Genomic DNA, 13,462 nt, shown 5'->3' with positions numbered 1-13,462 from the left:
TTCTCCACCTTGGGAGGAAAAACCTGCAGCATGCTTATAGGCTTGGCAGTGCTACGTTGGTTAGCACTACAGACGAAAGGGATTTGGGGGTCATGATTGACCACAAGATGAACATGAGCCTTCCATATGATGCTACAGCTAGTAAAACAAGCAAAACGCTGGCTTGCATCCATAGGTGCTTCTCAAGCAACTCCCAGGATGTCATTCTCCCATTGTACTCGGCCTTGGTGAGGTCGCAGCTGGAGTACTGTGTCCAGTTTTGGGCTCCAGGCTTCACAATTCAAAAAGGATGTGGAGAAGCTTGAGAAAGTACAGAGGAGAGCCATGCGCATGATCAGAGGTCAGGAAAACAGACCTTATGATGAAAGGCTGAGAGCCATGGGACTCTTCAGCCTGGAAAAGCGCAGGCTCAGGGGTGATCTGGTGGCCACCTATAAGTTTATCAGGGGTGCTCATCAGGATCTGGGGGAACATCTGTTCACCAGAGCACCCCAGGGGATGGCAAGGTCGAACAGTCACAGTCACAAACTCCTCTGTGACTGTTTCAGGCTGGACATAAGGAAGTACTTTACTGTCCCAGCCCCCATGGTTTGGAATAGACTGCCACCGGAGATGGTTCAAGCACCTACTTTGAATGCCTTTAAGAGACATTTGGATGTTTATCTTGCTGGGATCCTATGATCCCTGCTGACTTCCTACCCCTGGGGCAGGGGGCTGGACTCAAAGATCTTCCGAGGTCCCTTCCAGCCCTAGTGTCTATGAATCTATGAAAGAAGAAAGGCCATGGGAAAAAGCAGTGGGATCTAGGTGAGCAATGTTGCGGTCTAGAGGATTTTGCTCCTGGATTATATGAACATTTTGAAGACTTGTCCAGGAGGAAAATACAGAGGTTTAATTCTTGTTCCTCATCCTCCACTGAAAAGACCAACAGATACTTTAAGTGTTGAAAATATAATCTGTTCCTAAGCAGAAGAGGCACTGGGGATTAAAGAGTCTGAGACAGGAATCAACCCCTCAAGAGGGGTAGCTCTTATATCCTAAGTAACGAAAACAAAAAAGACATTAAAAAGGGCCACAAAGGCAAGCCAATTATGCCAGCATGTGGTTCTGACTCACCTAGGTAGCTGACAGGAAGTAAGTGGGATATATGCTCTTTATATCTATCATGCTCCTACCAGTGAAGGGTCTCAGGATGATTCTTTTTTGAATTCCCCACTTTGATAAACCCACAGAGGAGACAGGGGCATCATCTGAGTCCCAAAGCTCCTCTACACAGTGCTGACAGAGGGAGAAATCATGGGAGCAGTAACCTCTTGATGGAGGACATGTTTTCCATCCAGCAGAAAGTAGCAGCTGCTGCTTGTTGTACTGCTCTTACAGCAGTGGGAAATAAATAATGCACTTACATTGGGAAAAAGGTGGACAGGCCATCAACTGAATGAAGAGGCTTTTTAAATTGTCTGATATCCCATGTTTTCAAAGTGTCATCTCCTATGAAACAAAAATAAATGACAAAAGTTAGGTAAATTCCTTGACTCATTCTATGTAGAAAACTATATTCTAGGACCATAGTGACCAATAAAATTAAAAAAAGGAAAAGAAACAATATTCAGATGGGAAGATGCTACGTGAAAAGAATGATGCATCTTCCCCTACATTAATGACTTTAAAAGATCAATAATAAAAAGTAATGCCTGTGTTGTTCCCGACTACATTGTCATTTGGACTGTTATGGACTCTTTACATAAGCAGCCCTCCCTATTATCAACATGCACTTGGAGTTTTTTATGTGCTGTTGGGTTTTATTTACATACCATGTTTACTTGCATACTATATACACCATTCCCTGCTTCTCCCAAATTGGGCAGGGGTTCCTACAAAATTGGCGGGGTTCATTTAAAGCAAACAAGCAAACTGATTTCCAATCCAGAATGGAAACATAGGGATGCTGGAATGGCTGCCGGGAGCTCTCCTCCCTTCCTGACTGCATGCACAAAGGGTGGCATCCATGCATCAACTATCGGCATAAGTGATGTGTAGGGGGTGCACGTGCTGCTAGCACTTCTGGGCTTGGCGTCTGGCCAGGGGGTGACCCCCTACCACCGAGGCGCGGATGGTCCCTGCTCGGCCCGCCCTCGCCACCAACATCAGCGTGGCCACCTGCAGGTGGTCCCTGCTCACTGCCACCATGCCCCTGCCGCTGACACTGCCACCACCACCTACAGGTGGTAACCATACCCCGCCAGCCTTGGAAGGCACACGTTGCCTATGGCTACAGGTCATAGCCATCACTGAACTGGCAGCAGCTTCTGGCTGAGCAGGAAGGTGTGTGGAGCTGGAGGGTAAGTGATGCTGAAGAGTAGACTCTGTCATTTCTGCATGTGGCCAGCATTCAGCCATAGCAAGCCTGTGATATGGCAAGTAAAATTCTGGAAAAAAGATTTTTTTTGCACCCTGCCTTCCCAAACTGAAGTGCCCATATTATTTGGAGGTGTATGTATCCGAATAAATATAGTATTTTTACTGTTTGCAGTTGGGGACAACTTCCTGGTGCAAGTGTTGGAGAAGCCAACTAGAGGCCGTGCTCTTCTTGACCCACTGATCAGAAACAGGAAGCTTACAACAGATAGAAACTTGGACAAAGAACTAGAGAGGATTAGAAGAGTATTGCTCAGGCATGCAGGGATGAAATCAGGAAGGCCAAAGTGCAACTGGAGTTGCACCTAGCAAGGGATATAAAAGGGAACAAGAAGGGTTTCTACAAGTATGTCACAAGCAGGAGGAGGATTAGGGAAAGCATGGGCCCCTTACTGAATGGGGAAGGCAACCTAGTGACAAATGATGTAGAAAAGGCTGAAGTACTCAATGCCTTTTTTACCTCAATCTGCACAGGCAAGGTCAGCTCCCAGACTGCTGCACTTGGCAGCACAGTTTGGGGAGAAGGTGATCAGCTGTCAGTGGTGAAAAAACAGGTTAGGGACTATTTAGAAAAGCTGGACCTGTATAAATCCATGGGGCCAGGTGCAGCATACCCAAGGGTGCTGAGGGAGTTGGCCAATGTGACTGCAGAGCCACCGGCCATTATCTTTGAAAACTCATGGTGGTTGGGAGAGGTCCTGGACGATTAGAAAAGGGCAAATATAGAGCCCATCTTTAAGAAAGGGGGAAAAGGGGGATCCGGATTACTACAGACTGGTCAACCTTACCTCAGTCCTTGTAAAATCATAGAGCAAGTCCACTTTCTCCTTTAAAGGAGAAAAAAGCAAGGAACAGTGGGTTTTCCCTTGCAGGCTGACAGAGTTCCAGCCTGCAAGGGGCTGCTTGGGACTAGGTAGAGTGGGAAGAGGGTGATCGGCGGCAGGGGGCACCACTTCCATGTGCGCACGCACACACGCATATGGCAGCCAGGTACCAATAGACAGTAGCAGCTGCTAAGAGCTCCATGCCAGCCCCACTGCCATGGCAAGGCACCCCTGCCTGCCCAGAAATAGCTGCATGGAGTTGTACCCCTGGTGCTGCCAGGCATGGGAGTGCAGACCCTGGCCCTGGCATGTGGCTCCCAGTAGCTGCACCAAGCCTGCCCGCCACACTGCCACAGAGGCTCCTGTGGGAGAGGGCAGCAGGACAGGGAGCCCCGAGACTGCAGCGCGCAGCCCACATTCTCCTTCCACTCGGGCTTTGTTCCAGCTGTGCCACTTGCAAGGGGGAGGAGGAACCAGGCTCTGCACTCTACTTCAGCTGTAACAGCCGCTGCCTCCCATGGGTAGCAGCCAGGGCTCAGGCACTGCTGGGGGCAAGGGGCTGCAGACCCTGACCCTGTAGCCCTGGCAGCTGGGTGCCCCCTCCAGCAGGGCTAGGAGAGGGGCAGGCTGCTATGGGTTGCAGGCAGGGCCAGGGGACTGTGGGTTGGGAGTAAGGGGCACCTGAGGGGTGGGGGGCTGCGGGTTGGGAGTGAGGGGCACCAACAGGTCTAGGAGGGATGTGGGGCAGTGGGCCAGGAGTGCAGGGCAACAGTAGGGTTGGGGGGCTACGAGTGGACAGTGAGGGGCACTGTCATGGCCAGGGGGTTGTGGGTTGGGAGTGAGGGGCACTCAGGGCATGGGGGCAGGCCATCTTAAGTTAATTCATTTAACTATGGTATATCTTGCTGTTCCTCAAAATAGAAGTCAATATATGTATAATTCAGAACTCCCTAAATGTATTAATCACAAATACTGCCTTGTTTTCTCTCCACATACGATCTGAAGCATCTAACTCCAAGTGAGAGGGAAGTGAGAGGTACTGGCAGGGCTCAGAAGGCTATGGGTGGGGAGTGAGGGGCAACAGCAGGGGCAGGACAGCAGCATATCAGGGTTGCTCAGAGCCACAAAGTCGGGGGGGGAAGAAAGGAAGAGGGTGGGAAGGCAGCTGCAGCTGGACCCATGTCCTGATGAGTGAACGGGAGCAGAGGGACCTCTGCTTTTCTATGATTAAAAAAACCAAAATCAAAAGTAAAAATATATAGGTATTTAGAATTTATTTTATTATAATGATTGAGGCAATGGTAGGCCTCCAAACTGCTTTAAAACTAAATACATCAAAAAACCATTGTGTTCAAACACACACACACACACACACCCACCCACCCCCATATATAAATAAAAATAATGGCATTTCATTTTAATTGTGGAAAAACATGGATTTGGGAGTTTTTAATCAGAAAATTTGGGACCCCCCCCTTTCTAAAAATCAGAGATTATGCAATATTTTAAATGGAGAAAACCAGGATCCCAAGTGATTAGGAACAGTCAGCATGGATTCACCAAGGGTAAGTGAATCACGAACATGATTGCCTTCTATAATGAGATGACTGGCTCTGTGGATGCGGGGAGACCAGAAGAAGTGATATATCTTGACTTTAGCAAGGCTTTTGGTATGCTCTCACACAACATTCTTGTAAGCAAGCTAAAGTAGTACTGGTTGCATGAATGGACTGTAAAGTGGATAGAAAACTGGCTGGATCACTGGGCTCAGAGGGTAGTAGTCAATAGCTTGATGTCTACTGGTTGGCAACTGGTATCAAGTGGAGTGACCCAGGTGTCGGTCCTTGGGCAGGTTTGGTTCAACATCTTCATGAACGATCTCCTGGAACATGGGATGGAGTGCACCCTCAGCAAGTTTGCAGATGACATCAAGCTGCAAGCAGTACTACATATCTGGAGGGTAGGGCTACGATTCAGAGAGACCTCAACAAATTGGAGGACTGATCAAAAGAAATCTCATGAGATTCAGTAAGGACAAGTGCAAAGTACTGCGCTTCGGAGGGAACAATTCTGTGCACAGGTACAGGCTGGGGACTGACTGGCTAAGGAGCAGCTCTGTAGAAAAGGACTGGGGGGTTACAGTAGACAATAATATGAATACGAGTCAACAGTATGCCCTTGTTGTGAAGAAGGCTAATGGCATACTGGGCTGCATTAGTAGGAGCGTTGCCACCATATCGAGGGAAGTTATTCTTCCCCTCTATTCCACACTGGTGAGGCCAAACCTGGAGTACTGTACTGTGTCCAGTTTTGGGTCCCCCATTACAAAAAGGATGTAAACAAATTGGAGAGAGTCCAGTGGAGGGCAACAAAAATGGTTTGGTGGCTGAGGCACATGACTTCCAAGGAGAAGCTGAGGGAACTGGGCTTATTTAGTTTAGAGAAGAGAAGAGAGGATTTAATAGCAGCCTTAATGATATCGTACAGACTGGTCCTCCTTTGAACAGGGGGTTGGATTAGATGACCTCCTGAGGCCCCTTCCAACCCTAATTTTCTATGGTTCTAAGTACTGAAGTATTTGATTTTGTAACATGAAAAACTGTAATTACGGTCTAGATGCTAAAACTGAAGCCCCAGCACTCTGTAAATGTGTGCAAAACATACCATTTGGCTGCTCTGCAAATCTTCTAGAAAGGGACAGATCTGAGGCTAGCAGCCAAAGCTGCTCTATCCCCAGTGGAATGAACCTTGAATGATATTCAAGCTGCAGGTCTGCCAGGCTTTAGCAGGGAGAGACAGTCAGACAGTTATTTAAATCCAATTCTCTTGGTAACAGCAAAAAGTATTGTACCGGTGTTAGAAACACAGCTAGAAAGACTTTCTAAGGGCTTTGAGCTGTTCCCAGTGAAACTACAGGATCATTTTCACATTAAGTTTGTGGGGAAAGGCTTTGTGGGATGGACACTGGTAGAAAAACTTGCCTGTCTCACTGAATTAATTTTAAATACATACTGTTGAAGAAAAATTAGCATATTGACGATCACACGTTGGTATCTCTCTAACATGTTTTTGCACTAGGATGTGCCATGAGGAAAATGATCATTACTATTGCTCAAGGCCAGGTAATTCAATAAGCATTTGGAAATGCATCAATCCCTTCCCTAGAAGAGCTGAAAAGTCACTGGTCTACGTTCTGGTACTACATAACAAGCCAAGTTAGATACCAAATGAAAACCATACAGAGTTACTTTTAAAATTTAACCTCAAGTCAATAAAGATGGCAGCCAAAAAGTTTTTGTATGGAGCACTCAAGAGTCCACACCTTGTTGAACCATGTCAGGGTTTTTTGTCCCTTCTAGGTATAAGTCATTAAGGCAAACTCCTCTTGAGAAACTTCAGGATAATTCTATATTAAAAAAAAACACAATGTCTCTGAATGTCCAGTCTAGGCCATGCTAATAAGGAGCAAATGGCACCTGGAATGGGATCTAGAATAGGTGCCCTTCTCCAAGTAATTATTTCTGGACAAGACTTTCAGCATAATGGGATCAGATATTGGCATCTCTAGTAGGTCTTAGAACAAAGTTTATCATTTAGCAGATGGCTACCAGAAAAAAAATTGCGGTTCGTCTTTAAGAGAGAACAGGACTTTTTGCAAGTAAGTCAATGTGCTGATGATAGACAAGGGAGTGGTTTTGCCCTTCACCTCTGGATCACGACAGAGATGGGCAAAATATGGCCTGTGGGTTGTATCTGGCCCACCAATTGATTCTATCTGGCCAGCAGGTGGGCAACACCTCTGGACCCTGGTGCTGTGTGGGATGCTGGCGAGAAGCAGCCCTGCCTGCCCAGAACCGCACAACAGGTCCAATAGTTTTGTGAAGAAACTTAGTCTTTCTGTATTCAAGCAACCATCTCCTCAGCTTTTTTTTGTTGTTGTTGCTTTTTCTTGGGCAGACAAGTTCTTATATTTGGATTCATGCTTGCTCTCAAAATGTCAATTCAAATTGTATTCTTTAAACATTGCCACACTTTCTTTGCAAATTAAGCACACAGCTTTTATACTTACATCAGTAAAAAAATATTTAGCAGTCCGTTCTTTGTTAAATATTTGGCATTCAGTGTTTATCTTCCTCTTCTTTGATGAACTCATTTCCAACTCAAGCTCTGGGCATTTGGGACAGCCACCCTGTGAGTGTCCTTAGCACTGCCGTGGGCTCCCAAGCCACAAGCAGGCAGGGTACAAGCCCAGCCCAAGTAGGGGTGCTGGCTCCTAAGTGTGGTTTGCCCAGGGCCTGCCATGTGGAGCTGCATGGGCAGGTGGGACCATAAGCGACGAGGGGTTGCACATGCACCCCCTGAGATGGGTGGTGCACCCCCTGACAGAAGCGCTGCCGACACTGCTGGCAGCACCTGTGCGCAGTCGGCGCTCGCCACCCCCACCTCCAACACTGCAGGCGGTGTCTGCAGGTGGTCACCGACTGCTGATCGGCACTCACCACCGCTATGCCCTGCTCTGCCACCAACACCACCACAGTCGCCAGCAGGAGCTCCCTGTTTGCAGGGGCTGCGCCCCTGCCACCAACATTGCCGCCGTCTGCAGGTGGTCACCATGCCCCCCCAGCCTCTGGGGGAACACATCATTCATGAGTGGGACTGCTTTTGCCCAGTGTCCCCTGCAGCATCAACAGAGGCTGGAGCCAGCGCTGTGGGGCCTGAGTGTGGCTCACCTATGGCCTGTTGTGCCATCCGACCCATCCACCACCACTCTCTGAGTATGACCCTTGAGCCAGTTTGCTACCCAGTCTACTATATAATCATCCAAGGCAAATCTCCTTAGTTTATTTATAAGGATAGTATGGGATACCATGTCAAAGGCATTCTTGAAGTCCAGATAGATAACATCCACCTCGACTCCTGCATCTAAACATTTGGTGGCCTTGTTGTAACTAGGCAAGTCAGGCAGGACCTGCCTGCTATGAACCCATGTTGGTTACCACTCTGCATCACCAGCGGGCTCCCATAGATGTGTTCCTTGATCATTTTTTCTAGGATCTTCCCAGGGATAGAGGTAAGACTGACTGGTCTATAGTTCCCAAATCCTCCTTCCTCCCCTCCTTAAAGACTGGGGGCGACATTAGCCCTCTTCCAATCTAATATTTGGGTGTGTTATTTACAGCTTCTCCATCATGGAAACATCATATTCATTCAGCTAAAACTAAGGCAGCCCAATCGGCTGTGACAATAAAGAAATTTTATGAAACCACAGCAGGACCATCAGTCCAAGCTCCTATATCAGCATATAAAGCCAAAATTACCTCTCAGATCTTATATGCTGCTGAAGTATGGGGTTATGCCACTAGTAATGATGTAGACATACCTCAGAACAAATTCTGAGCTCTTCTGGCTCTTCCTCCCTCAACTCCTGAATCTTTTTTGAGATTAGAGACAGAAATGGATTCTATTTTAACTAATATTATTATTAGAATGGCAGGATTTGGTTTAAAATCAAAATTACCTCTCAGATCTTATATGCTGCTGAAGTATGGGGTTATGCCACTAGTAATGATGTAGACATACCTCAGAACAAATTCTGAGCTCTTCTGGCTCTTCCTCCCTCAACTCCTGAATCTTTTTTGAGATTAGAGACAGAAATGGATTCTATTTTAACTAATATTATTATTAGAATGGCAGGGTTTGGTTTAAAATACTGCCCCTTTTACCAACTTGTCTTTTTAAATTGTGCTACATAGAAGATAATAATCCCCCTCCTCTCCAATCACCCTGACTAGCTTTTCTTTCCCATACTTTTGCATTTTATGGGATGGGATAAATGGCGATCCTTTTTGACCAGACTCAGGACCAAACAGATGCCCACAGCTGTTCTGGCTGGACATAAATGTTCCATTCCAAGGGTTAAAAGATGTTGCCCAGTTTGTCTAGGAGTTTTGGAAGATACTATCCACTATGTTTTAGGATGTTCTTTATATAATGACATAAGGAGAACTTATTTATTACTGTTCTTGCAGAAATTGATACATGTTTCAAACAGAGAGACATGAATCTGGTTTTTACAGCAAACAGATCCAAATTTAGTAAACTGTCTTGCAATTTTTGCTTACAAGGCTGAGGTGATTAAATATTCTTTATTATTGATATGAGTGATACATTTTAACATTAGATTTGATTTTATTGTCTCAATTGTGGATCTATGTATAGCATTATAGATTCATGTCTTGATTTACTTCTATATTTTTATTAATAATGTTTTCATGTTGGTTTTTAGTATATTTGTAGTTCAGTTACGTTGTTTGAACTTATTTATATTATAGTCACATGTGTGTTATGCCATCTTCAGGAGCATAGCATTTAGCCAGAATCCTTAATAAACTGAATTGAGCTATTATGCAATCACATCTATATACACTACTCAAAAACCCACCCCCAAAAAACAGAACAAATTTTTTAAAAATAAAATTAAAATATTTCATAGTAGATGTTTGATTTTTATTTCGCATATGATTTGTTTTTTATATGTACTTTGTTGAAATTATATCTTCACCATTAATTTGATGTGTGCAGCCCTCAACACTCACCAAAATTTGTTAAGTAGCCTTCCAGCTGAACTAACTGCCCCCCCCGCCCCCCACCCCGCTAGTGTAAGAGGTCTAGTCAGGTGCCTGCTGAATCTGTTTGCAGCTGACAAGCCCAATTCTAGAGTGACACAGTTTGTTACAAATTTCACAGATTCACGTGTTGTCTGAGTTGGAGTGCAAGTTATGTCCAAGCTTATAGTATGCTTCTTTCCTGCTTTGCTTCCATCCTCTGGATTAAAGTTGCTTCATCTTGAGCTGCACCCAGTGCCAGCTATTCCTTCCAGATTGGATGGGATTCTGCGCACTCCTCTCAGCTTTCTACACTGATGTTAAATGGCTTCATATAATTTTTGCACACATTGTAGTACCACTATAGGAGGACAACTGTATTTTCTAGAGCCATCTTGAAACTCACTAATCTTAAACACGTGAAAAGATATGTGCTTAACACCACTGAAATAACAAAGGGTCAGACTGCAGCAGGCCCTTACATAAGCACATGAAAAACACAGCAAGTGGAGAGGGGAGTTCAAGAAGAGTGGTTGCTCCTCAAGGGAGCGATCCTCAATGCACAAACTAAGTCTATTCTATCTCGGAGGAAAGGCAGCAAGAGGGCACAGCAGCCCCCCTGGCTCTCCAGGGACCTAGCAGATCTCCTGAGGCTAAAAAGAAAGGCCTACAAAGGATGGAGGATGGGAGTCACCTCCAAGGAGGATTATTCTGCACTGGTCCGGTCCTGTAGGGAGCAGACCAGGAAAGCCAAGGCTGCAACTGAACTCCAGCTAGCTTTGACAATCAAGGACAATAAAAAGTCCTTTTTCAGATATGTGGGGAGCCGGAAGAAAAGCAGGGGCAACATTGACTGACAACTGATGCCCAGGAAAAAGCCAACCTATTAAATAGGTACTTTCTGTCAGTCTTTCATCAGCCCCATGGGACAACCATGCCCGCTACAGGGCCAAGAAGTCCGGGTGAGGGTGATCCCCTGCCGTCCATTAATGCTGAGTTCGTGAAGGAACATCTTGAGAAGCTGGATACCTTCAAGTCAGCCGGTCCTGATAATCTTCACCCCAGGGTACTCAAGGAGCTGGCGAGCATCATAGCCCAGCCTCTAGCGCGGATCTTTGAAAACTCTTGGCGCTCTGGTGTAGTGCCCGAAGACTGGAAGAAGGCCAATGTGGTGCCTATCTTCAAGAAAGGGAGGAAAGTGGATCCGGCTAACTATAGGCCCATCAGCCTGACTTCTATCCCGGGGAAGATCTTAGAAAAGTTTATTAAAGAGGCCATCCTTAATGGACTGGCCGACGCCAACATCTTAAGGGATAGCCAGCACGGGTTTGTTGCGGGTAGGTCTTGCTTGACCAATCTCATTTCCTTCTACGACCAGGTGACCTATCACCTGGACAAGGGAGAAGAGATTGATGTCATATATCTTGACTTCAAAAAAGCCTTCGATCTGGTGTCCCATGATCGCCTCTTGGAGAAACTGGCCAATTGTCGCCTTGGGTCCTCCACGATCCACTGGCTGGAAAATTGGCTCCGGGGTCGGACCCAGAGGGTAGTAATCGATGGAAGTCACTCATCGTGGTGTCCTGTGACCAGTGGGGTCCCCCAAGGCTCTGTCCTTGGACCCATACTGTTCAACATCTTCATTAATGATGTGGACACTGGAGTCAGAAGCGATCAGAACTGGCCAAGTTCGCCGATGACACCAAACTTTGGGGCAAAGCATCCACACCAGAAGACAGGCAGGTTATCCAGGCTGACCTGGACAGGCTCAGCAAGTGGGCGGACGAGAATCTGATGGTGTTCAACGCCGATAAACGACCAAAATGCTGGCTTGCATCCATAGATGCTTCTCAAGCAAATCCCGGGACGTCATTCTCCCCCTGTACTCGGCCTTAGTGAGGCCGCAGCTGGAGTACTGCGTCCAGTTTTGGGCTCCACAATTCAAAAAGGATGTGGAGAAGCTTGAGAGAGTCCAGAGAAGAGCCACGCGCATGATCAGAGGTCAGGGAAGCAGACCCTACGATGACAGGCTGAGAGCCCTGGGGCTCTTTAGCCTAGAAAAGCGCAGGCTCAGGGGTGATCTGATGGCCACCTACAAGTTTATCAGGGGTGACCACCAGTATCTGGGGGAACGTTTGTTCACCAGAGCGCCCCAAGGGATGACGAGGTCGAATGCTCACAAACTACGACAAGATCGTTTCAGGCTGGACATAAGGAAGAAATTCTTTACTGTCCGAGCCCCCAAGGTCTGGAACAGCCTGCCACCGGAGGTGGTTCAAGCGCCTTCATTGAACACCTTCAAGATGAAACTGGATGCTTATCTTGCTGGGATCCTATGACCCCAGCTGACTTCCTGCCCTTTGGGCAGGGGACTGGACTCGATGAACTTCCGAGGTCCCTTCCAGCCCTAATGTCTATGAAATCTATGAAAGTATGCAAGGGCTGCTAGTTTGGTGCATGCTCAAGAGAGACAAGGTATGCATTCATCCCATATTTCTGCTCTGACTCAGGTGTGGAGCTGTGGTGAGCTAGAGACTGGATGAAAGAACTTGGCCCTATCAAAAGAAGGTATCACTCCCCTTTTATACACTTAATCCATCCTGAATATCTCCACAGATAACCTGGTCCTTCCAGACTACACTCTTGGGATGGCCCACTTACCATTATATTTAATAAAACTAATACACCTATGTGGAAATGATGGCTACTCTATTGCCAATCCTTTCAGAAAGCTCTATAAGTTCCAAGTACTAAAAAAAATATTATACCACATAATATTCATTAGTGCTAATGAATACATACTGGCATTTGAGGTAAATATCAATATTTAATCACCAGAGAAACAAAACCAAAGTCATTGTTTACTAAAAGAAACCATATTATTCAAATCCAAGATGATTGTTTCCCCCCATTCAACATGCAGGAAAAAAAAAGCTTCATTTTGGATCTGAATTCTGGCCTGGGGCAGCTGGCAGCAGGCCTGACACTATCTGGGGGTTGAACTACTGCTCCCACCGCTGCTGCTGCTTGGAGTCAGCAGTCGCGGAGTCAGTAGCAGCTGCAGTGGGTCCAGGTCCAGGAACAATAACCTGGGTCAGGGATTAGGGCAGGGGCAGGCAAATATTTTAGGCAGAGGACAGCTTACTGAGTTTCGGCAAGCCATCGAGGGCCACATGACAGGCAGCCCAGGGCAGATTAATATTAATTTTCTAAATTTTTTAGGGGCCCAGTGGGCCAGATAAAATGGCCTGGTGGGCCGCATCTGGCTCCTGGGCCACATTTTGCCCACCCCTGGATTAGGGGGTAGCATGGATTGTGGGTTAGGCTACATGGGGGGCAAGGAGAAAGGGATTTGGTGGTAGGGGTCTGCTACAGACCCCCACATCAAGGGGAAGAAATAGATTCGGGGCTCCTGAGGCAGCTCTCAGAGGCCATAAAAGCTAAAGAGGGGGTAGTTATGGGGGACCTAAACTACTCAGAAATCTGCTGGGAGACGCAGACGGCAAAGTCCCACCGCTCACTCAGGTTTCTAACCTGTGTACAGGACCTCCACCTGACACAGGAGGTACATGGTCCCACTAGGGGGAATGCCATACTGGATCTGGTATGGGCAAC

At 46.6% G+C, this 13,462-nt stretch overlaps 1 protein-coding gene across 1 annotated transcript in view; it reads right to left on the bottom strand.

The window, feature by feature from the left end:
• Positions 1-13,462, bottom strand: part of WDR70 (WD repeat domain 70) — a 215,168-nt gene that overhangs the window by 58,105 nt on the left and 143,601 nt on the right. Inside the window, exon 8 of the mRNA XM_006028943.2 lies at positions 1,407-1,491. Coding sequence (XP_006029005.1) covers positions 1,407-1,491 — 85 coding nt within the window. The remainder of the gene's footprint in view (positions 1-1,406; positions 1,492-13,462) is intronic.

Source organism: Alligator sinensis, unplaced genomic scaffold, assembly GCF_000455745.1.
Source record: "Alligator sinensis unplaced genomic scaffold, ASM45574v1 scaffold881_1, whole genome shotgun sequence".
In the NCBI taxonomy this organism is placed as follows: Eukaryota; Metazoa; Chordata; order Crocodylia; family Alligatoridae; genus Alligator; species Alligator sinensis.
The sequence above is the reverse complement of the archived record's forward strand: the minus strand, read 5'-3'. Positions and strand labels throughout refer to the sequence as shown.